The sequence below is a fragment of the Balaenoptera physalus genome, assembly GCF_965194825.1.
Source record: "Balaenoptera physalus genome assembly, chromosome: 5".
Classification (NCBI taxonomy): domain Eukaryota; kingdom Metazoa; phylum Chordata; class Mammalia; order Artiodactyla; family Balaenopteridae; genus Balaenoptera; species Balaenoptera physalus.
In genome coordinates, this window is record NC_138884.1 from 131,001,916 (window position 1) to 131,028,101 (window position 26,186).

At 41.4% G+C, this 26,186-nt stretch overlaps 1 protein-coding gene across 8 annotated transcripts in view; it reads right to left on the bottom strand.

The window, feature by feature from the left end:
* Window positions 1-676: 676 nt before the first annotated feature.
* The window catches only part of LOC309661309 (uncharacterized protein), a 52,599-nt gene continuing 27,089 nt past the window's right edge, over window positions 677-26,186 (bottom strand). Inside the window, exons 2-8 of one of the 8 annotated variants that reach the window (XR_014263925.1) lie at window positions 10,359-10,442; window positions 9,753-9,986; window positions 6,838-7,066; window positions 5,885-6,021; window positions 4,419-4,489; window positions 3,530-3,592; window positions 677-3,394 (exon numbers count right to left, since the gene is read on the bottom strand). Coding sequence is in view for 5 of the 8 variants with exons in the window: in XM_082462997.1 (XP_082319123.1) it covers window positions 2,154-2,229; window positions 5,885-6,021; window positions 6,838-7,066; window positions 9,753-9,986; window positions 10,359-10,442 (760 nt within the window). In the remaining 3 variants the exon portion in view is untranslated. Of the gene's footprint in view, window positions 4,855-5,884; window positions 21,496-26,186 lie in introns of those variants that run through there. The other 7 variants (XM_082462999.1, XM_082462997.1, XM_082462998.1 and 4 more) reach the window with 7 other exon arrangements.

The following is a 26,186-nucleotide window of genomic DNA, read 5'->3' on the forward strand; positions in this document are numbered from 1 at the left end:
CTTCTCAATAAATGAGGGGAAAACCGTTCATACATATGGGGGGTGGGGAGAACCCAATCCTTACCTCATAGCATATACAAAAATTAATTTGAGATGGATAACAGACATAGTAAAAGTTAGAACTATAAAGCTTCTAGTCTAGAAGAAAGCGCAGGAGTATATTTTTGTGACCTAAAAGACAGGAAGAGGACATGGAAAGCAATAAAAGAAAACAATGGATAAATTTATCTTCAAAATTTAAAAATCCCTCTCTTAAAGACATTGTTAAGAAAATGAACAGGCTATCCAGAAAGTAGAAGAAAATTACGCAAAGCATATATTGGGATAAAGGAGTAGCGTCTAGGATATTTTTAAGAATCCGTACAACTCATTAATAAAAGACAAACAACCCAAAACAGGACACTGAGACGAAAGTCAAGTGATGCTCCGCGTAGAAAAACACCCAGACACTTGAAAAAATTACTCAATGCCATTGCCACCCTCATATTTTACCCAAACTCTGTGTACAGTGAAAGAATCATTTAATATTTTTAAAAAATAACATTAATTGGCATATAAACATGCCCATTATAAAGAAAATCTGATACAAAAATAAATATTTCCTTCCTTCCATTTACCTCATCCTAATTAACTCTTCAAAAAGTATGGGTAATAATAATTCACACACACACCAAGCTGAGTTACATATAATTATGTTTTTATTTCACAGCCTTTTAAGAGTATAAACCACAAAGTATTTTGAAAAACAGACATGAAGTATCATTTAGCAGCCACAATATTAAAAAAATAAAGTAAAAGAATGAATTACACAACAGAATAAAATAATCTCTGCTGACTTTGACTAGGAACACATAATGTTCACTAGGAATGTTAAATGATTGGCACTACCCCTTTCCCATCACCAATTATTACTAAAATCAATCACAGGATCTATTCCCAGGAGACCATTCCACTTATACCTACGTTCAATGTGTAAATGTCAAGTTAACATCTTGAATTTAGTTCCAAAATACCATGTTTCCTTTTCCTCCGGGAGACAAGTTCAATGGCAAGATGGAACAGTGAAGACCATGGAACACCAAGCATGTGACTTACATGGTGACTCTAACCACCCCCCTCCCCATACACACACCCAGCAAGTTCTAAAACACAGGAAAGAGAAAGGTGTGTACTATGCTGTACAGCACAATAGACACTGGCCACATGTGGCTATTTACATTTAGATTATTTAAAAGTAGATAAAATTTAAATTTACCTCCTCAATCACAGTAGCCACATTTCAAGTGTTCGCTAACCCCATGTGGCTAGTGGCTACCATATAAGACAGTTCAGATATAGAACATTTCTGTCATCACAGAAAGTTCTTTTGGACAGCCCTGGATGTGGGAAGTGTTTCTTCTCCCTTTGCTGAGCCAGGATGTAGGCTGCATATGGAAGCAGTTCTGAGAAGCAATTCTTCCAGGATATTCCTAGATTGGTGGTGGAGTCACAGAACGGAGTAAAGTAGCCTTTCTTCACATAGATTACCCTCCCCGGTGCGTGAAAGGAATGATCTTTTTATGGGGATCAAATACACAACTAGATGCCACCAAAAATTTGTCAGGAAAATCAGAGAAGAGAGAAATGAAGCAGATGTGGAAGTAGCAAGGTAGAACATTCCTCATCCCATTTCAAACCTCCATGAAGAGATTATGTCCTCCAAGACAGTGTGCAGGTTCCCAGCATCTTCCTCTAGAAAAGCCTGATGGGGGCAAGGATGTTGGTTGAGAGAGAAGGGCAGTCCTGGTAAGTGTTTCATGAGAAAACCTGACACGTCTTGCACTCTACTCACTCTCTCAGAGCACAGCAGTGTTGCTTGGAGTGTTGCCAGTTGTGAAGGAGCTACAGTTTTGACATGTTTCAAGCATTATGCTTCTTTACTACTGTATTTTGTATCCAGGGCACAGACTACAAGTTGTTCACCCAAGATCCACCATTATCTTCTTCCTTATCAAGAGAACTCAGATTTTTGTTGAAGGCAGTTATATGTCCAGCAACAAGAACTACCTTTCTCAGCCAACCTTAGACATAGCAGGAGCCAATGACACAGTCTGGCCAATGAGATGTAAGCAAAAGTTGCTGGGCTGCCGAAAGCTCTTTAAACGGAAGCGGACTCAAACTGGCGTGCTCTGTTTTCCCTTTGGGTTTCCTCCATCTTCTTGAGGGGAGCTGTAACAACCACCTTGGAACCTAAGGGAAAAGCCATGGGAACCTCAGGGGCCACCTTGACCCCGACATCTGTGAGCTGCTGAACCAACACCAGTACTAGCTGACCCCCAACCTCCTTGTTACACGAGAACAAAACGAAACCCCTACTTTGTTTAAGCCGCTGTTCAGTCCAGTAATTTCAAGATAGCAATCCACCTTGATTCCCAATAAGAAAATTTTTATCTGAAAGTAAAAAATATCTTGCCTGAAGAATCTGTACATATTCAAGTTCAAGAAACTTCATAGAATCATATTAATAAAACAAAAGTATATCTTGAACCCACCAATGCCTAAACAGACCAAAGGTGGGTGGAGGAAATAATCAGGATTACTGTGTAAAATAGCTGCTATTAAGGCAAATAAGAGGGGTTTTGGCTTAATCCATCAGGAAGTTTTTTTCTGAATGTCTATTATGTTCTCAGTGCTCTCTAAACACAGGTCTGCCCTTCTGCTTACTCAAATTCTTATATGTTAAAATGCTAACTACTCAGATAATTATTCAGATCATTATTTCATCTATAACTTTATTTTGTGTAGACAAAGTAAAAAATGGAGAATTGAGAATTGATTTCACTGATTCAAACAAACAAAAAATCAACATCAAAGATCTACAACTCAATGTTTAATTTTCCCTTTATGTGACACAGACAGCTGACAGTGATTTCCTAATGGTCCCAGAGTTTAAATTGTGGATCTAGCTTAAATAAGCACAAGTACCTCAGAGTAGCTATAAAAATAAAAACAGAGTACAGTATTCTGCAAGTACTTTCTATGTACTACATTAGTATTCTAAAAGTCTCTATATTAGTAGGTATGAATTAGAAAAAATAATCATTTCCCACTATCCTAAATGGTTTAACCATTTACAATGTTTAGAATTTTGGCCATTAAAAATTTTTAACCCTATTGCACTTATTTTGAAACTACAGACAAAATTGGAAACATGAAATGTCAAGCTAAAAATAGAATATTGCATATTTTTTACTCACCTAGTTCCAAGTTTCCACCCCTGCAAGTGAACCAAAAACAAATCCTGGCACCTTGTCCATTCCCAGAAAAGCCAGTGCATGGCACACCCTGGGTAAATTTTCTCTCTTATTCTGTGCAATCACACCAGATGGCATCAGTCCTGCATCCACAGCTGTGCCTTAAAATTGAAGTTCAGACATAGGAATCTACTTTATTAGACATTTTAGATTTCACAGGTATGATTGTGATGTCATTCTCATTCAACTTAAAATGGTTATCTTTCCAAATAGAACTGCAGATTCATTGCACTTACAAGTTTGGAAATCCGTGAAACAATCGAGATTATCCTAATAAGATTTCAAGTCTTTTTAAACAGCTGAAATTTAGAAACAACAATGAAATAAGAACAGTTGAAACAGAATACTAATATTATATAACAATCGAATTATGGCCCATTTCCTTATAATGTAAGAAATTCAACTCAGTTTCTAACATTGCTGAAGAGTCACTAAAAACCTCATATTGAAAATAAAATATAGCAATTTTCTATAATCAAGTTACACTTATATAACGAGCAGTTATTTTAAATGTTCCTGACTTTTCAAAATGTTTTAATGCCTAGCTCATATGTACACTGTCTTCAAAAACAGACTTGGTGGAGTGATTGTCAGGACCAGGGTGTGGTCAGTGGATGGAGCAGCCAATATGTACAAGCCTGGCACCTAGGCCATTGTGGGCGTCAGAGCGCTAGATTAAAAATGTATACAGGTAGCACAAAATTTGAGTTCAAAAGTAGTTCTAATGTGAGAGATCGATCTATGTTGCGTTCTTAAAAATGATGATTGAATAAATGAATGGAACAGGGCAGCTCATGTAGAGAAGTCAAAGTTTCAAAAGCAAGACCTCTAACAAAGCAAGCGCAAAGCAGGAGATCAACAGCAGCAAGTTCTGAGAGCAAATGTGAGAATTCTTAATTCCCAGATTTTAGGGCCAAGTTCCAGGCAGAGATTGGGTAATAGGAATAAATATTCATTTTTGCCTGGATAAATGGGAACTTAGTAGATAATGAATTAGATTCTGAGGAGGTTATAAAATGGAACTGGCCACAAGAGAGAAAGGCAACCACTCTTTTCGTAGGAAACTGAGTCAGTAGAACCAGCAAAGAGATTGGCTTAATACTGGGATGGCAGCAAACTACTCACCCTGAGTTCTCTATAGTCTCCTGTCTAGAAGAGTCAGGGGTGATTTAAACCTCTGGACACCAGTGGCACTGCTACGAAGAATAAAGGATTATAAAATCAAGACAAGCAGGTGGTTAAAACAATTTGCATTCTGGTTATTTACAAAGTATGAAGGGATTGTTTTCCATCCTTGTAAACTATTATTGCTTTTTTTCTTTTTTAATAAATTTATTTATTTATTTTTGGCTGTGTTGGGTCTTCGTTTCTGTGCGAGGGCTTTCTCCAGTTGCGGCGAGCGGGGGCCCCTCTTCATCGCAGTGCACGGGCCTCTCACTGTCGCGGCCTCTCGTTGCAGAGCACAGGCTCCAGATGCGCAGGCTCAGTAGTCGTGGCTCACGGGCCCAGTTGCTCCGCGGCATGTGGGATCCTCCCAGACCAGGGCTCGAACCCGTGTCCCCTGCATCGGCAGGCAGACTCTCAACCACTGCGCCAACAGGGAAGCCCCTATTATTTCTTATTAATTACTCCCACACTCATCTTCAAAGTCCATATTAACCATACAACTGTATAACTACATGTTACTCCACAGGTGTCAACCAGTTAGAGAACTGCTGTGCAAAGTACAATTTAGAATCACTGCAGTTGATTCTGAGATTCAAACTGGGAATTCAAATCGAGTCTTATTATACCTTCAATAGAGAGAGGTGTGCGTATGTGTATATATGTGTATATATATATTTATGTGTATATATACATATATGTGTGCATATACACACATATATGTGTGTACATATGTATATACACATATGTATTTGAATTTGCTTATGACATTATATTTAAAATAAACCACTCACTTCATTAACAACAGTTCTATTCTACTAAAGTGAAATAGGAAAGCAGGAAATTATCTGAATGTGTCAGGCCAAAACTTCCCCCATAAATATTCACATAAGTGAGACTATTTTTCCTTCTCTTGAATTATTAAAATAATTGTCTTCCACTTCACTTTCATATTATCGACTTAGGCAACACTTAGTGTTTCACTGTTTTTAGCCTTTCTACATGGTCTGTCTCTGTGCCTAAAATTAATAAATGTTTTCCGTGTTACAGTCAAAACAGGGACAGCTTATCTTATCCTAAACATGACTGAACCCAGATCTTCCTTTATTGAAGACAAATTGTATCTGCATTACATATTTCAACTTCAAGAACCCCTGCACTGTTTTCCAAAAGAGCATATTTATTAAAATTGCAATCACTTCTCACATCCCATTCTAATTTTTATGATCCTCTACCTAGACACTGTACTAGGTTAGGAATCAGTTTGGCTCCTTGGTTCCAGTAGAAGCTCACTGGTTCTGAGTGGGAGAGAGCCCTTTATTTCATTGCACCCATTTCCTCCATCCTAAGCTCTCACTTTTTAAAGGGCCTGGGTCTTCAAAAGTTTACCCAGGGACAAAGTGAAACCAAGGGTGGTCCCTGCTTACCATCGCAGAAAACGTCCGTCTCTGGTGTTCCCAGCCCGGTTACCCGGCTGTAACTGCATCCGCGGTCCTCCACACCCCAGCCCAGAGCAGCAGCTCGGCTCCAGAACTTGAGACGGCATAAACCGAGGAAAAAGCATCTGGAAGATAAAGTTATTTCCCAGACTAACATTGCCCAGAGCGTACTTAGGGCACACTGGTGAGCAGTTTACTCCTGCCCGTCAATCTTCCCGAAAAGGTTCTGATCACGTAGGACAGCCTACATTCTTCCTGTCCTTTTCCCGTTGCCCTACAACGCTTCAACTGCCTCCTTTCTCCAGCCCTCCATGGCAGCTCCAAGGACTCTCCCAATGGCTCCCACTCTAACGCTCACCATCCTGCTGTTTCAGACTCTAAACCTACCGCCGCAGCAATCTGCAGGCACCTACGGGGCTGGCGTCTAGAATAGGAGTAGGGATCGAGAGGAAGAGGAGATTCCCCATAAAAAAACGGGCCACTGAGTCCTCGCTCCTTGGCACCGCCAGTTGAATCCCATTTAGCATCTCCAAAGCACAAAGATACTTAAAGCAGTGTTTGGAATACTTCGAGCGCGCCCTGTTTCTTCCTGCCTCCTATCGCAAAGGTTAGGATGACATTCGATTTTGTTTGCAAGTGGCTGGACTGAATTATCCGAATAATTTAGTGCTGTACCCCTTGGGTACGAGATAAATTGCAGTTGGACTGGAAGAAGAGCTTGCAGGTGCTCAAAGCCATTCTGGCTCCAAAAGCTAAACTTCTCTCTTTTCTGCATCTTTCCCCGCCCCGGAAAAGCTTAGGGTCCCTCCCTAAGAGCACAGCACCAGCCCAGACCCCAGACACCCGCCGTCCCTGACATCCCCGCGCGCCGCGAGCCCCGAGCCTCCCGGAGGAGCGGAGAAAGTCGCCCCTTTGCCAACCCCTCCCACGCCCAAACGGACCTGCCAGCGAGGCAGCCGAGCCTGGCCCTCGAACCCGGGCGGCCAGAGAATCGAGGCCGAGACCCAGCCCGGTGTCCGCACAGCTCCATGCCCTCCTGCCAGTGTCCGCGCGGCGCCGGTCACACCCCTTGGTCGTGGGAGAAGCCCCAAGGCTCCCGGTGCAGCGAGAGGCGCCCGGGCTGGAGCGCCCCGGCAGTGCTGGCCACGGAGTTCTTCAGCTGCTTGATGACTACGAAGAGCAGCAGGAAAAGTAAGAAGAGCAGAAAGAAGAAGAGCGCCAGGTAGAGCAGAAAGTTGAGCTCCCACTCCATGCTGAAGGCGCCGGCGCTCAGGGGCCGTGCGCGCTCCGCACCCGTTGCCTCTGGCCTGCAAGGCGCAGCCTGCCGCGTCCCACCTCCGGTCTCCCCGCGCCGGCGCTCGGGCGCCTCGCCTTGGGCAACGGCTCCGGGGTCCACCCTCGGCCTCCTCCAGCTCGGAGGAAACGCGCCAAGGAGCTGGGGTAATCCCGGCTCCCACCCTCCCGGTAGGCACGACAGCCTGTCTACGCTGAGATCCTCTCCTGAGCTCTTGGGAACGCGAGCTGATTTTTCCAGGCTCAGCCTCCCGGAGGGTGTTAGGGCTGGTGTTTTGCTAATGATCTTAAGGTCTCCACCCGCAACATCCAGTGGGGTCTCTAGCCCCCTCCCTTCCTAATTAATTTGTTTCATTATTTTCCCTTGTTCAGGCTTTCCCAAAGGGCAGGCGATGCCATGGCCCAGAGACCCAAAAGTATCAAAGGGGACAGTGAAGGTGGGGTCTAAAGGGCTGTGGGATGACTTAAGGGCGCCTGAGTCAATGCCAGGTCAAGCTGCCTTGCTCTTCAGAGTTGCAGATGCACTCAGTATAGAGTGCACATTTTTGTGTATAACAATAGGAAAAAAAAAAAAGTTAGAAAAGCATTAGATTTATTTAGAAAAGCATTAAAGAGAAAATGCATTTCAAGTTATATTGTACAAAGCCCTCCAATGTTGACTTAGAATTCAATTTCTTTGGTGGAAAACAAAAACAACACAACAATTTACTTAAAGTGCTCGCTTAAGCCCCTAACACCTCTCTGTAGTGGATTAAGATCACCCACAGCCCATATGGTGCAGCTCTGAAAGAAATCCAGTTGAATTCTTGCTGTGTAACAAATTACCCAAAAACTAAGTGGCTTAAAAAAAACATAAACATTGGTCATCTCTCAGTTTCTGTGGGTCAATACTTTGGGAGCACTTAGGTGGGTGATTTTGACTTGGGGTTTCTTATGAGGTTCAGTCAGATGTTAGCCAAGGTGGCTGTCATCTGAAAGCTTGTCTGGAGCTGGAGAATCCACTTCCAAGGTGGCTCACTTACATGGCTGGCAAGTAGTGCTGGTTGTTGGTGGGAGGCCTCAGTTCCTTCCAATGTGGGCTTCTCCACTGGGCTGCTTGGGTGTCTGCACAACCTTCTGCCGACTTCCCCCAAAGCACAAGAGCTGAGAGCACTTCCCCCAGTGATCCAAGAGAACAAGGCAGAAGCTGCAGTGCCATTTATGGCTGGCTTCAGAAGTCATATACCATCACTCCTGCAGTATCCTATTGGTCACAAGGCCAGCCCTCTTCAATGTAGGAGTCCAAGGACATGAACACCAGGGGGTAAGGATCATTGGTGGCCATCTTGGGGTCTGGCTATCAAAGCTGCTAACACAATGGGTTATCATTGCCCACTCTATAAGCCTCCAACTTTATTTCATTCTTTATTTGTGAAGATACAGGAGAGGCCCCTGGAATGAATTTGGGGAATAAGGCCTGACATACACATCCCGGATTATTTAATGGGCTGCTTATAATAAATGGCTCTCCCAGTGATGGCAGGGGGTTCAAAGAAGCAGGATGGTATGGAAAAAGCTGTGAACTGGAAGTCTCAAGGACCCAATTCTAGTCTCAGCTCCACGTGTCAGTGGTCACTTCAGCTCTCTGACTCTCCGTCCCCTCACCTGTAACACACCTTGCTTACCTTTTCCTTGGATTTGTTGTGAGGATCAAAAATGAGTGGGATGTTGAGTAAGAATGTGTTTTCCTAAGTAAATGCCAGGCACTATTATTATTCTTTTACTGAGAGTCCGCAGTGTTACAGACTGCTGTGCAAAATTCCCAGGTCCTAGGCCTCTCCACCAAACATCCTACTGTGTAAGGAATCTCTCAGATCTTTCAATCTCTCTCTCAATAACATTATTGATCCACCTCATGGGCAGTAGTATGCTGGAACTGGCTCAAAGTTTTTCTCAAAAATTTTGCAAGCCATTTGCTAAATACAGCTATGATTAAAAATTAAATCGTATAAACTTACAATTAAATTATGTTAACAAAGGTAATAAATACTCAAAACTCATCACTTCCTCATTGTCTCACCACATTTTACTATCATCTATGCACTTGAGATTATTTACATCGGTTGTAGCTGTATGGCTGAAATGTTATACAGTAGGATGTTACTGTGTATTTCCAACTGTGCTCAGATGTCACGTAGTGTCGTGAAATTGGCCACAGTAGGGGTATTTGCCCTGTGGAAATGTACAAGTGCTACAAATCAGGGCCAGAGAGCCAGTTGTTAAACACTTACCAGCATATCACTGCTCACAGAGTTACTGAGGAAAATTTGAAGTCTTATACAAGTAAAGCAGAGATCTGTGATTTTTTCTGACTACCCAGAGTCTACACACCTCCACTCTAGGCACCACATATTCCTACTGGTAGAATTTTCCATTGTATGTAATCTTGGAAAGAAGGTAGATCCCAATGACTGCTTTCCATTGCCATCTCCCGTTATGGAAACCAAGGGGGTCAGAGATATCTTTTACCCACTCCTGATACAGTGCAGGGAGGAGGGCAGGAAGAGCCATGCCAGAAACTCACCCGCATATCCTTGACTCCAGGACTCCGAAGCTTGGGAGCAGATGCAACAGGAGAAAATGTTTGGAGGTCAGCTGCATCTGGGTGGCAGAGGAGCTCCCAGGCCAGACCAGTCCCCGGAGTGATGGGGCGTGGCTCTTGCTGCTGCTTCCCTGGCATCCTTGACTCCTGCCCTTTTTCCAAACTGCCTCTTTTCTATTCTGTGAACTTCCCCTGGCTTTCCAGTAAATCTCCTTACTGCAGCAAAGCATGGTGGTTAACAGCAGCTTGCAGATGAGAATACTGCCTGATAAAGAAGGCATGACTTACTTTGCATATGTTAAGCACTCATTATCAACAAGGTGTTTGGTAGAAAAGGCATATGCCACTTGGCACATTGCCATCCAGATATCCAAGCCATTCAAGGATGGACACTGAAGCACAGAGAGGTTAAGTGAGCTGCCCAAGACCACACAGCTAGCAAGTGGCAGCCTGCATTCTCAACCCTTAGGATATATTACTTCACAGAGGAAAGTGCTCTTTTCTTATGCATGACTGTCAAATTAACGACTTTTTTTTTTTTCTTTTGAGCATCAAACTTGAAAGAAACAAATTTCAAGAGACACATACCTTCTACTTATGTGCATCTCGGCTCCTTCCTTTGAAACCTTGAAGGTCAAAGCTTCAAATGAGCCAGTGTATCCCTGCAGAATGCTGGGGAAAGAGGCCAAGAAATGAGGATTTTATGTCACCAAGCTCAAACCCATTTCAGCCTGCCTAACCATAACTATTTAGATTATCCATTTATCTGAGCAGCTTAAATGGATTTATAAATATTAACTAATAAATCTTCATATTCACTCTCAATAGAATTTGTATTTAAAATAACATTGCTGCCACAAAAATAACTTATTACATTTATTAGATGCTCCCAATGCTTTTTGCCTCTGGTCATGTTTAAATATCTCATAAGATGGTCTGAATTTCAGTTTATTTTATCACAAATGACTCCATAGGAATAAGACACCACCTTTCTCAGCCTAAACATGCATACTACATGGAAATCCATGTGAAGAAAATCCAAGAATTTTAAAAGCCAGAAAGGACACTCGCTGTAGATAAGAGTGTTACGGTTCCATTATCTAAAAAGAAAGCCGTGGTGCACACGTTGGTAAGGTGGAGGGAGGCTGTGTCACTGCAGTCCTATACCACTGCCCACAGAGTGGACCCCACTTGTGCTTTCACTTAACACAGAAAGCCTCATCCACCACTCAGAGGCAGACTTCCCACTCCTCAGTCCCCCTCCTCACGAGTCTCAGAACAACTGCTCCTTGCCCCGGCCTGTGGACATCCATGGTGTGTAGCAGGATAGGGCTCTCCTTCCCTTTGCCTGCTTTGTCCTCCCACCCTCACCTCTAAAAGGGAGGGGGGTCTTTTATCATAACAAGCATCAAAGGTATCTATGGGAAGTGATTAATAGTAGCAGTAGAAGAGGTTGTCCTGTGAGTGTGCTTCTCTAAAGAGCCCAGAGCCCCAAGAAGACACTCAGGAAGGACTGTAAAAGTCTGCCAAGATCCCAGGATGGAACCTACCTGTTGGGGGTACCTGCTAGTTGGAAGCAGCTTCCCCAACACAAGGGCAGGATAAGAGTAGGAGACTAGAGAAAAAGAGATTTCCAGGTACCTTCCTGAGGCTGATTCAATTTGGCCTGAAATGAATCCAAAAGAAATGAGAAAAAGATTTTGCACCATGCTCTGGCCTCAAAATGTGTTACTGACCATGGTTAGTAACACTGGGTCCTTAAGTAACTGTATCCCTTTCCAGATACTGTGGACCATACAAATTGGGTTACAGGTTTCTGCTTAGATGGGATGTCTCTTAAAGTACCCATGCATGTGCTGGGGATGAGGTCCATACTCTATGGAAGTTTCCAGGCCCTAAGAAGCTATGTTCTAGCTAGTCAGGGCTTGAGTCAGTCCTCGTGATCCTGGCAACCCTTAATGGCTCCAAAATATCCATGTTCCTCTGACACCTCTTCTCCCTTGCTCCTGCTTCAAGTACAGATATAACACCATGTTCATTTCTAGGAGACACAAACTGGGCTTCCTTGGAATTGCCTCTGATTTATATATTTTATCACTCCTAAAACCCTCAAGACCAGAATTAGAAAACCTGTGCGGGCTTCCCTGGCGGCGCTGTGGTTAGGAATCTGCCTGCCAATGCAGGGGACACGGGTTTGAGCCCTGGTCTGGGAAGATCCCACATGCCACGGAGCAGCTGGGCCCGTGAGCCACAACTACTGAGCCTGCGCATCTGGAGCCTGTGCTCTGCAACAAGAGAGGCCGCGATAGTGAGAGGCCCGCGCACTGCGATGAAGAGTGGCCCCCACTTGCCACAACTAGAGAAAGCCCTCGCACAGAAACGAAGACCCAACACAGCCATAAATAAATTAATTAATTAATTAAAAAAAAAAAAAAAGAAAATCTATGAGAATGTTCACTACTGTAGGAGAGAAAAGTGAGGTGTTCTACCTCAGGGAGTCATCTAAAGTTAATCAACAGTTATTGTAACATTCCAACAATAGGGTTTGCTCTCCACACCCTCACCTCTTTCCCCATTCCATCCCCAAAAGCCCCCTAACTTGGGCAGTTATGCAATGCTTACAAAATGAGATATGCTTCAGGAAATAAGTAAAATGCATGTGATAAGCTGCTTAAATCTGAGGAAACATTTAGAAATACCCGTGAGTCAGAAGGAGGGAAGGAAGGAAGGCTGGAAGGAAGGAAGGAAATCTAAGGAAGAAATCTTTTTGAGGGGTATGTGGGAGATCATCCTATGTGGGTAGCCTTTGAAATCCAGAATTCGCCACTAAGAACAATTCTACGGAGACAACACAACCACCACCACAATTCTAGACACTGTCCTCAGCTTCAAATGTCTTAAAACACAACAGAAGATACCCAAGTCTGTCTAATATTAAAAAAGAAAAATGTTAAGTGACAGATGTGGTAATGGCCAAACACTATTTCTTTAATTTAGACTCTTTCCAGTAAGTCAGCAGGAACATTGGAGAAAGTCGATGTGACCGTGGCTGGCCTTAGACTTGATCAGTATTATGCTATGTAGCAAAATAAAAAGTCTGCGCATCATAGAGATCAATACATCCTTTGTTCAGCACAACTAATGACAGTGGTGAAACTGTCACCACTAATGGAAGGTCTGCAAAGCTTCTGTGTCAGCTGATAATGATCAGAGCTGTGGGCTTGCAGAAGCACGGACACACACACGAAGCTCAAACTGGACTGCCCCAAGAGAAAAAGGAATTAGAAAAAGTAGAATTTTTTGTCACACATGCTCCCTTAGTGAAATGACAACTTGTGAGCTCTAATGACACAACTAGGGCCTGCATTCCCAGATCTAGGGATCCAAGCTGTCCTCCACGCACATGCAGACACCATAGTTCAGACTGGCAATGAACAGACTTGGGTCCCAGTTCAGTATACTTGACCCTATACTATACTGTACAGTGCTGTATTTCCAGTCCAGTGGACTTGGACACATATCTTGGCTTTGTTTCTTGCTAGCTGGGGGACCTTGGACACCACTGGTTGCCTACCAAGCACCTCATCCCTCTTTCTTCCTTGTCAATAGAATCCTGACTCTAGTCAGGTATCTGCCTCTTTCCCATGTACCCCATTCAACTTAAGAGGAGACTTTTGGGGAAGTGGGTCCCTGTTGATCTAAAAGTCATTCAGAGAATATGACAATTTTTTTTTTGTACAGGAGGGGGCATATGACCTAAACTGACATAATCTAATTGAAGAAGTGGATTATTAGTCAGTGTCCAAAAAAGAAAACAAAACCCCTGTAGGTATTTAAAATAGGGAAATTTAATACAGGGAATTGGTTACAAGGCTATTGAATGGGTAGGAGGAGGAAAAGAAGAAGGTAAAGTAGCACAAGATTATAGCCCCATGAGCTAGAGGAGCAATAGGGAAAGTAGAATTACAAAGAGCACATGATCACTGCTGCCCAGAGCCTGGGATCACTGTTGCCATAATTTACATCCAAGACTTCTCCTGGAAATTGCAAGCCTTTAATAGACTCCAGAATTCCAAAATATTGTATCAGACAGATTCTGCTAGTACAACTGTTGTCTAGGTGGGAAGACAGATTCCTACTGCTTTCTAATCCACCACCTTCCCAGAATCCTTCTCTTTTTATTTTTAATTGTGGTGAAATACACTTAAGAGTTACCATCTTAACCATTTAAGTGTACAGTCAGTGATATTAAATACATTCATAATGTTGTGCAACCATCTCCACCATCAATCTCTAGAACTCTTTCATCTTGCAAAATTAAAACTCTGTACCTATTAAAAAGTAACTCCCCATTTCCCTTTCCCCACAGCTCCTGGCAACCACCATTCTACTTTCTGACTCTTTGAAATTGACTATTCTAGGTAACTTATATAAGTGGAATCATACAGTATTTGTCCTTTTGTGACCGGCTTATTTCACTTACATAATTTCCTCAAGGTTCATCCCTACTATAACAGGTGTCAGAATTTCTTTTCTTTGTAAGACTGAATAGTATTCTGTAATGGTTAATTTCATGTATTAACTTTACCAGGCCACAGGGTGTCCAGACGTTTGGTCAAACATTATTCTGAGTGTATCTGTGAAGATGTTTCTGATGAGAATAACATTTGAATCAGTACACTGAGAAAAGCAGGTTGCCCTCCCTCGTGTGGGTGGGACCAATCCAATCAGTTGGAAGACTGAAAACAGGCTGACCCTCCCACAAGTAAGAGGCCCGAATGCCTTCAAGCTGGGACATCAGTTTTTTTCCCTGCCTTCAGACTTGAACTGAAACTGGGTCTTCTTTGTCCTTGAGCTGCTGCTTTTCAAACTGGAACTACACCTTCATCTCTTCTGGGTTTCCAGCTCACTGACTGCGGACATTGGAACTTCTCAGCCACCATAATTACATGAGCCAATTCATTATAGCAAATCACATCTATCAAAAAAAATCATATCTATCTATCTCTATATCTAGCTCAAAGTCCTATTTGTTCTGTTTCTCTGGAGATCCTTGACTAATACATATGCCATTGTATGTATATACCACTCTTATAAATATGTTTTATTTTGAGTAAAAAAAGAGCTATACCATATGATCTAAAACATTTAAATAATCTACTTTGACTATAGGTTATAGGAAGGCATATATATATGCCTCCTGAAGAACTTTTTAGCCAACCCAATATTTCCTGAGAAGTTTAAAAATTTTTAATGCATCAAGTCACACTGCCATTTAGTATATGTGAAAAATATCTCTCCTCAGGGTTTTCTATATTTAGAGAGGCCAATTCCACTGTGGTTAAGGTATAGGCCTGGTATTATTGCCTCTGTGATATGTCATATTAGCAGGCCCGTTGTCATAAATACGGGTTGGAATCTACAACAGAAACTCTTGCTGAGAGACTAATGCCCCCACTAGGAAATATACCTGGATATTCCTTTTGTAACCATCACCATAAACCAGCCAACAAATGACTGCTTAACCAAGCCTCCCTCTGGCTTTTGCATCAGCTGTGAATCAATCCAAGGAATCTTCTAACCCTCCCCATGGAAATCGTTACTTCAGACTGGAGGCTGCTGGCTTAGGACAGGCAAAGCCTCTGTATCGCTTCACTCATACATGCTTTCTTTTAACTTAAGGGATCTGAGCACCTAAACACCAAGATGATTGGCATCCGGGAGACAGCAACCTTTAAAGCACCTTTTCAAGAATTCAGAAGTTACGGATTATAACTTCAGCAATATAGAGATCGTCCTATCATTCTCTATGACCTGTGAAACCCTGTAAGAAGAGAATGTTCAGGGTGTGTGTGAATCTGGTGGTACTAGAATATTAATACCTTCACGAGGTTTTCTTTTGCTCAGTTGCGGATACCGTTGGTTGAGCTAAGTGACGCGATTACCGCAGTTACTCAATAATGAAAATGAAGATTTGTGGCATCTGAAGGAAATGCACATTCCTGCCAGCTGTTGCACACCTGGCTCTTCTGTGTGCCCTTCCTAATCATGATCTCTTCATGTGGTGTACGGCTGACCTGTGGGCTCTGATTGTCACTAGACACCACCAAGAATTTTGCTTCTCCACCCACCCCAGCTGGTGGTTGAGCTGTTTCTCACCTATGAGAAGAGACGAATACACAACTCATTACACAAAACTCAGCACCTGCTACCAACATATTTTTTGGCTCTTCGTATTTTCTTCTATCTTGTGTATTTCGTTGGATGAAAAATAAAGTCTGTTGCAAGAAGAAAACAGCCATTTATCGGTTTCATCATTTTGTTGATGCCTTAGTCATACTTGCCAGTATGATTTTTCCTCCTCCTTTTCCACATTTCTTCAGCTTTTCTGTTGTTGTGGAAAGAACACTGGTGGGAAACAGAAGGCCTGGGTTCTAACCATCCCATGCTAGCATAGCCATGTAACACTGGGCATGTCTTTCACTTCTCTATGCTTCTGCTTCCTAAATTAGGGGATTGAACATAATTATCTCCATGTCCCTTCTGGCTGCAAAATTCAAATGACTTATCATTTTTACTGCCAAAACCAGGGAGCGGTAGAAGAGTGAGATTATCTGGGTGAATTGCTCCCAGCTGCCACGATGATGGGGTAGGCTTGGAACCCAGGGCGCCTTCTTTCAGGAAAGCAGTTTCCTCTGGGAAGGGCCTCTGACACGTTAACAGAAGGGGTTAGTGAACCACTGCTCACCCCCCACCATGGCATTTTTCCTTTTAACTTCAAGGAAGCAGGGTTTTTCACATGTAACCAACATATCAGTGGCTCCCGAAAGCAACCACTTTTTCACTATGTGCAAATCATGAAGCAGGACTCAGTACAACATGGATTCCTTCAAAAGAGAAAACCACGCTACAGAGCATCACTGAACAACACAGAACTTACTGAAGGAAGAATTTAGACCACAGAGCTAACAAATGTGCACTGGACATTTCTGTTGCTCCCAAAGCCCTGGTTGGCTGTTTGGGCAACTTCAGCGTGCCTTCCTTTTATCCCTTTCTTCCCCAAAGTCATTATTTTCCTTCCTTTGCTTTCTTTGTTAGGCAGGAAACCTGAGCACCAACCTGAGCTAGCTTCTACCTGTAGGTTCATCAGATTCTCTTTTAAATGAAATTTCTGCCCACAGGAATTCTCCTATCAGTTGCCAAGAAGATATTTTCCCCTGGGTATTACACATAACTCTTTTTTTTTAGGTTATTTAGATTTATTAAGTATTTGTTCACATTTTCTTCACATCAGAATATTATTGTTTTTACATTTTCAATTGAAAATGCAAAAAAGCCCAAAATTAAGATTCATCATATTTGTTTAATTTTTATCACTAGCAATTTGATTATTAACAATTGTCCATTCCTGGATCTTCTCGCTTTTTTTTTTTTTTTTAATACATTTATTTTTGGCTGCGTTGGGTCTTCGTTGCGGTGTGTGGGCTTCTCATTGCAGTGGCTTCTCTTGTTGCGGAGCACGGGCTCTAGGCGCGCGGGCTTCAGTAGCTGTGGCTCGTGGGCTCAGTAGTTGTGGCTCGCGGGCTCTAGAGCGCAGGCTCAGTAGTTGTGGCACACGGGCTTAGTTGCTCCGCAGCATGTGGGATCTTCCCGGACCAGGGCTTGAACCCGTGTCCCCTGCATTGGCAGGCGGATTCTTAACCACTGTGCCACCAGGGAAGCCCTAATATTTTTTTTTATTGGAGTTATAATTGCTTTACAATGTTGTGTTAGTTTCTGCTGTAGAACAAAGTGAATCAGCTGTATGTATACATATATCCCCATATCCCCTCCCTCTTGAGCCTCCCTCCCACCCATCTAGGTCATCACAGAGCACCAAGCTGAGCTCCCTGTGCTATACAGCAGCTTCCCACTAGTTATCTATTTTACACATGGTAATGTATATATGTCAGTGCTACTCTCTCAATTCGTCCCATCCTCCCCTTCCCCCGCCCTGTGTCCACAAGACCGTTCTCTACATCTGCGTCTCTTTTCCTGCCCTACAAATAGATTCATCAGTACCATTTTTCTCAGCCATAAAAAGGAACGAACTTGGGTCATTTGTAGTGATGTGGGTGAACCTAGAGTCTGTCATACAGAGTGAAGTAAGTCAGAAAGAGAAAAACAAATCTCGTATATTAACGCATATATATATGGAATCTAGAAAAACGGTACACATAACTCTTCAACCTCTCTGATCAAGCTCAAATCATTTCCAAATAAGAAAGAATGTGAGGGAAAGACTACTGTGTTAAGAAGACCTCCCAGGTAGGCTGCTGAGGACAGGACTTCATGCCAGTGCAACTGCAGGCATTGTTTTTTATTCTCTTTCAGATTAGAGTGAGTAAAACTCCATTGTACAGGCTTAAAAATGAAGCTTTCTAAATCCCCAGCACCCTAAGAAAAAGGCTTTATGAGTTTTTATCTAATGTTGAGCAAAAATTGAGCTCATCTTAAAGATTATTTAGTACTAAAGAGTATTGAGTGTTTTTGTTATCAAGCAGTTGACAGTCCATTATTTCATATTGTCTTTAATATCACCATAATCATTTTATGACAGTGTTATAAAGCTAGTATATTTGGTGTGCTATTTGATATTCCTGCTTTTCTAGTGAGGTTTACTCTGCCACGGAAATAATGGGACAACATTTGCTCTCAACGTCAGCACAAGCAGCATATTAATTTAAAGGACAATTGTTTGCCCATCAAACTATTGATGATCATGTTTGTAAAACATTTCATGCATAATGGCAGTGTGTTTCTAAAACTAGTCTACACACTGTGATTTTTTTTTAAACACCATGAAATTAAATTGTGAAATAAGTCTTGCAAAGATGTCAAAATTTCACCCTCCAGTTACTGGAATATATAAGGGATAAAATAATCCTGTGTTTTGTAGGTGAACTATTGAATGAAAAACACTCTTTTCCCAAAGCTTTTCTAAAGGAAAGTAAACGCACAAACTGTTTAAACTTATTGCTGTAGATACAACTTCGTCAAAATGTAATACTAATCTGTATATCTAGCATGTTTTAAAAGCACATAGAATTGAGCATTGCTTCATTGTAGAGTATGGTGATTAAGTCCCTGGGTTCTAGAGCCAGGCTGCTTGAATTAAGAAGTCTTCACTTCCCTGACCAGCATGTGACCTCTACTCTGTGACTTAATTGACTCATCTGTAAAATGGAGGTATAAAACGATACCCTCAACGTTGGGTTGTGGTGAAAATTAAATGTATTAATACATATAAAGAGCTTAGAACATTGCCCGAACATGGTAAGTGCCCAATAAGAGTTAACTCTCATTCTCATTATTATTTCACAAGTCAGGATGTTAACAACGCAATGACAGTGTCAATCTGTGATTACATAAACCAGCTGTAGAATTCATTTCCTATCTCACTAATCACACCTACCACTCTCCAGATCATGTTTGTGCTATTACATTTATAGTTTTTTTCTTTTTTTTTTTTGCTATGTACAGTGCTTTTTATTTTTTGAATTTTATTTTATTTTTTATACAGCAGGATCTTATTAGTTATCCATTTTATACATATTAGTGTATATATGTCAATCCCAATCTCCCAATCCCACCACCACCAGCCCCCTGCCACTTTCCCCCCGTGGTGTCCATACGTTTGTTCTCTACATCTGTGTCTCTATTTCTGCCCTGCAAACCGGTTCATCTGTACCATTTTTCTAGGTATAGTTTTTTTCTAATGTTTAAATTTTTGATACATCTAGAATTTAATTTTTGGTGAGGTGTGATTCTACCCTTATTTTCTTCCATATGACTACTGTGTTTTCCCCAAACCATTTGTTCAATGAATAACTCATTTTTCCTACTACATTTCTATATCAATTCACTCTCCTACAACCTTAGACCAAATCTTCAAACTAGGTTTCAATTATGCCTGAGGGTACATGAAGACTTTCTAAAGGGCACATGAGCGTGGTTAGTTTTATGCTTATGTACAGATCTTCAACTTCCACGTACTTTTTCCTAAAATCATTTGCCTAAGAAGATGCCAATCACCAAGGGTCTCTCTCTTTCTCTCCCTCTATTTTTAAAAATAGACTATTTTTTAGAGCAGTTTCAGATACACAGAAAAATTGAGTAGAAAGTACTGTTCCATACACCCTCTGCCTCTACACACGCACAGCCTGCCCCACTATCAACATCCTCCACAAGAGTGCTACCTTTGTTTTTTGTTTGCTCTGTTTTATATTTCTTTATTTGGTTGTGCCGGGTCTTAGTTGCAGCAGGCAGGCTCCTCAGTTGTGGCATGTGAACTCTTAGTTGCAACATGTGGGATCTAGTTCCCTGATCAGGGATCGAAACCGGACCCCCTGCATTGGGAGCACAGAGTCTTATCCACTGCACCACCAGGGAAGTCCCAGAGTGCTACCTTTGTTACAACTGATGAATCTGCAGTGACATATTATCACCCAAAGTCCATAGTTTACATTAGAGTTCACTCTTGGTGGTATACGTTCTATGGATTTTGACCAAAGTATAATGACATGTATCCACCATTATAATATCATACAGAATAGTTTCACTGCCCTAAAAATCCTCTGTGCTCTGCCTGTCTATTCCTCTCTCTCCCACTTATTCTCTGGCAACCACTGATCTTTTTACTGTCTCCACAGTTTTGCCTTCTCCAGAATGTCATATAGTTGGAATCATACAGCATGTAGCCTTTTCAGATGGGCTTCTTTCACTTATCAATATGTCAAGGGTCTCTTCTCATACTCTTCTTTCCAAATTTCCTCCCATTTTAGCAAGAAAATCATATCTCTTACCTAGTCTTAATTTTAATACTGTACTTTACCAAATGAATAATCCTGTAAACAATTCCTTTAATCAAGGCACCATAACATATCCTCCCCCATCCATCTCATTAAGAGATACATTTCCAATAAATTTTACTTTTTGGGTGACAAGAAACATACCCTTGTCTGCTGAAAGCCTTCAGTGGCTCTGTCTCCCTGCCACATCAGGCAGCCTAGCAACGGGCCAGCTCAAAAATATGGTGAGGCAGCTTCTAGCTGATATCAGCCTCACTAAGCTCCAACTACTACTCTTTTCTAAGAAAGTCATCCCACCTCTAGGAAGCCACTGTTGTTACATAGTTAAACAAATGCTTCCTGTCTCTTCTCAATGCCCTAGGTTTACATAAGTGAGCTCCTGGGCCTAACCACCTCTCACGGTGGGATGAGAACTTGGGAAATCCTGTGTGCTCTTCTGCTGACTCTTAGATGTAAGACTTTCCATTAAGCCTTGCCTTACGCCCTCTCTGTGTATTGTTTGGGGGTATTAGTGCCAACTAGTAGTCATATAATAATTGTTTATCAGAATTCATAGTTTATGATGTTCTAATCAAATGCATATTACTGGTATTTATGATAAGTCAACCCAAAAGAAATTGTTGTACACATATGTTCATAGGATATATATTTGAGGTGAAGAAGCATGACAAGAATGCCAATAAAAGATGGTCGACATAAAAGCCTATTACATTAGGATAAAAATCTACGGGAGAAGTGGAATAGAAATGGAAGTTGGAGAAAAAGAGACAAGATGAAATTTCTGACAGAAAGGAGCTTGTTTGTTAGCGTTTTAAATGGATGGCAATGGGTTCCAATCACTGTGGTACTTTTATTTCCACTGAAGAGGGATAGCTTTTTTTAAAAATATAGATATTTGCAGCATGCCATAAACAACATCCTTCACTACTACTTAAATTTATAATGAAAAAATTTTAATGTCAATTTAAAATGTTTCAGGGGAATAGAGTTTTGCAAGAAGCTTTTAGGGGGACTGTAATCAAAAATATCCTAAAAAGAATCCTAGACTGCTTATTTTCTTACATCCCGACCCCCTCCTCCTCCAACCTCACACTCAGTTGGAATTATTCAGGCGCTTCGAGGGGTGTGCGTGTGTGCGTGTGTGCATGTGTGTTTAGGGGTGCCATGTACAAAGGTTCTGTAATTTAAGCCCAACTATCCTAAGAGTTGCTCAGTAAATGTTTCTTGAGATCAACTGAATTGAAAATAAGATATTAATAATTTAAAACAAAGGCAAAATAGGATACAAAGATAAGATTCTTTCTCTGTCTCTGCTTTCATAAATTTGCTGTGATAGTGGATAACAGGTGGTCTGCACTCCAGAGAACATGGTCCTTGGCTTTATCCTGCCAAATATTCTTCTTTTTTCTAATCAGCAACTGTTATGAAGGCTGAGAACCTGGCTGCCTGAAGTGTTTTCTGTGGGTCAGCAGTGTTCGCGTCACCTGGAAGCCTTTTAGAAATTAAGACACCCAGGCCTGACTCCAGGCTTTTGAACCAGAAGCAGCAGTTTCACAATATCACCAGGTGATTCCTATGCGCATTAAAGTTGGAGAAGCACTAGATTGGCAGCCCCCAGTCGTCTAGTTAACTCATGGGTGACAGCCACACCTAGTGAGGTTCCAGTTCTAAATGTACCTAAAGGTATTCTTGGCTGTTCCATGACTACCATCATCATTAACCGTACTAATGATATATACCGATAAACCAATTAACAGGGCACTTCTGCATACATTATCTAATTTGATCCCAACTACATTCTTCAATTTAGAACAAAGTACTTCCTGCAAAGTGCACAAACTCAGTTCCATCAATGTGAAGAGACAAGTAGAGTTTCCTGAATTGTTTTCAAAGATGAACACACTCTTAAGTCCAGAGAGTCATTTGGAATTATTTTCAAATTTAATAATGTCAATACTCTTCACTCAAATATATTTTGTTGTTATATTCCAGAATATTTTAGGAAAAAAACATAATAAAGTAGTGATTTAGAGTGGGTTGGTTTTACTATTGTATCATAAAAATCTAGGTCTGGTAAGCTGGGACGAAGTGAGAGTGGCATGGACATATATACACTACCAAATGTAAAACAGATAGCTAGTGGGAAGCAGCCGCATAGCACAGGGAGATCAGCTCGGTGCTTTGTGACCACCTAGAGGGGTGGGATGGGGAGGGTGGGAGGGAGACACAAGAGGGAGGAGATATGGGCATATATGTATATGTATTGTTGATTCACTTTGTTATAAAGCAGAATCTAACACACCATTGTAAAGCAATTATACTCCAATAAAGATGTTTAAAAAAAATATCTAGGTCTGGAAAGCATGTTAATAAAACTATGTTGAGAGAGGTCAAACAGCTTGTCCAAGAGAGATTCACAATCAAAAACACCTAAGAGGCAACTAATAAATCAACAAAAGGATTTTAAAGGTCTAATTGCACATGTACTGTCTCAGGTACTAAGTAAAGAAATAAAAACACTTGGTATTAACACTATATATCTGTATCATCCACACTTCAACCCTTATGCATTAGATAGAATACCAAATCATAAAACATTCATCACCACCTTTAAGGAGTTTTTATTTTCTGCATAAGAAGAGACTAAATTCAGAGATTAAAAAAAGTAGAAAACAATCACAGGGCAGAATATGGAAAAGAGCTTTATAATTTAATATTGTATGTATCAAAGTGATATAAACAAGCAGACTGAGGTGGGATTAGTAAGATAAAATGGTGATCAACATTTATTTCAAGGTTTTCTAGTTCATTTTTTTTGGACCCACTGCTTGTTATTAGGCTGCCAAGAAGGAAGGTCTGCAGGTGGGTGGGATGAACAAAAAAGCAGAAGGATCAAACATGCACCAAGGAGTGGTGGGAAATGAGCCATGGGGAAGATGCCTGCAGAGTCAGGAGGCAGTTCTACATGGAAGGTCAAGATCTGTATTAAGTGTACCACAGATAAGCAATCAATAGACCAAATACTAATATTTCATTCCTCCTACCAGGAGGTCACTCACTCATATTTAGACGTGTTATTTTCAAGGGATTATATCTGGTGAATTGGACTCCTTAGTCTGCTTTGGCAAGCCTGGTGGAGTCCTGGGGTTCTAACATTGTGTCTCCTTGTAACGCAAGAAGCCCTCTTCTGGGCCAGAAGTCACAAAAGAGCCTTGCAGTTCTAATGGGTTACTTCTTGTGCCAAGACTGCCCTGTCATAGACATGCTAGGAGCCCTGTACATGTCTCTAAACCTCTTGTGTGGAGTCAGAGTGAGCCCATGAGCAAAAGCCATCTTGGCTTCATTGGAAGTTCATCACTGAGTATCAGCTCCTCACACACAACAACCTTACCTTATATATGGAACTCACTTAACACAGATTGTGACCCCTCACCTCCCCACAGACACACATAAAATAGCCACTAACATGCCACATGTCTGAGGGCATCTTCTCCATTGCTTAGTTCCCACCCCTCCCTGGAAATTGGCTTGTGTTCTTCCCTTTGCCTCTTTGTTCTAACCACCCACCCACAGTCGTCCTCTTTTGGCAGCTCGAAAGGACCTGGCACTCTTGATGTAACTACCGACGGCACTCTGCTTCACCAGATCGGGTTCTGACACCATGCTCTGCTGCCAAGGGCCCTGCCTCCCTCCAGCTGTTCCCCTATTTTTTCCTCAGCAGTGTGACGCCCACAGGAAGGAGTGGGGGAGAACTCAACCGGCAGCATCCCTGCTTCTATTCCTGGGCTCTGCTGAAAGCTCTTAAGTACCCGACACAACTATGAGTTACTGAGCATAGGGCTTTTACAGAGTTTGGGCTAATCAAATGAGCACAATTTGCTCTGTACTTTGGGACAGAATGAACCTTGTTAATTGGTGTCAGGAGTCTTGAGCCAAAATAAACATCATAGCCTGAGGGGAGTGGTCATAGTGTGGAACCACCTACTTCCGGTCCACAGGACTGCTTTTTAAGAGTTCAGGTGCTTCCATGTCCTGGCTATTGTAAATAGAGCTGCAATGAACATTTTGGTACCTGACTCTGTCATACAGAGTGAAGTAAGTCAGAAAGAGAAAAACAAATACCGTATGCTAACACATATATATGGAATCTATAAAAAACAAAAAATGGTCATGAAGAACCTAGGGGCAAGATGGAAATAAAGACACAGACCTACTAGAGAATAGACTTGAGGATACGGGGAGGGGGAAGGGTAAGCTGGGACAAAGTGAGAGAGTGGCATGGACATATATACACTACCAAATGTAAAACAGATAGCTAGTGGGAAGCAGCTGCATAGCACAGGGAGATCAGCTTGGTGCTTTGTGACCACCTAGAGGGGTGGGATAGGGAGGGTGGGAGGGAGGGAGACCCAAGAGGGAAGAGATATGGAGACATATGTATAACTGATTCACTTTGTTATAAAGCAGAAACTAACACACCACTGTAAAGCAATTATACTCCAATAAAGATGTTAAAAAAAATAATAAAAAAAAGAGAAATTTTAGAAAAAAAAAAAAAAAGAGTTCAGGTGGATGTGAGCTAGATACTGGAGCCTGCCCAGGCATAAGTTGCTACGCAGACCTTGTACTTGTCCCTGACTTTTATCTATGGCACACACAGCATCTGTCAAATTAGGGGGAAAATATCCCACCACTCTATAACACGTTCACAGGCTTAAGTCTTTATATAATTCTTTCCAGTGCTTATTGCTATGGATTTATTTTCACACAAAGTTAATCAACTAGCTTGTAGTTCCTTCAGGGTAAAGTTGAAAGTATTGCCATTTAAAACCACTTCATGAAAATATACACCGATCCCATTCTCTGTGAAAATCAGAGTTTCAAACTGCCTTCTCAAAACCTGATTACCAAAATATTGACTAATCTCTTGTAGAAAAATAGAATGAACTGAGAAGCTTGTGAAATACATTTTGGATGGCTAAATATGTTGTGGGGTTTTTTGAATTCTGTAATATTTCCCAATTCTGAACAAATTTCTTTATGCATCTTAAAGCAATAGCCTGGCTGAATGGTGCTTGGTGCTTTGCCTCACCTCAACTGGCTTTGGTATCCTCCATATTATTGTTTATGATGAAAACACCATCTGTCCTTCTTGAGAAGGTTTTGAAACTATTTTGAAGGAGGGTAGTTTCACTGAAATTTTACTTAATTTATACAATATTGGCAAAGGTTCTGGAAAATAATCTTAACAGTTTCCTCATAACAAGGACATATGGCTATTTAAAATAAAATGACATTTTCTAATTTAAAGAATATATTTGTTTATTAAGTCTATCATAATCAGGTTGGTAGTACTTTTACGCAAAATATGGTTAATAATCTATCTTGTTAGATATAGTGAACACTCACACTACCAAAGAGGAGAAAGGCGCAGATTAATAGATGTCTGACCTTTGGCAAGTTACCTTATTTATCTAAGCATCAAAATGCTCATCTACTTAGCGTTGTTGGGAAAATTCAAGGCATGGAGTTGCTTTAAACAGTGCCTGGAGGACAGTGGGAATAC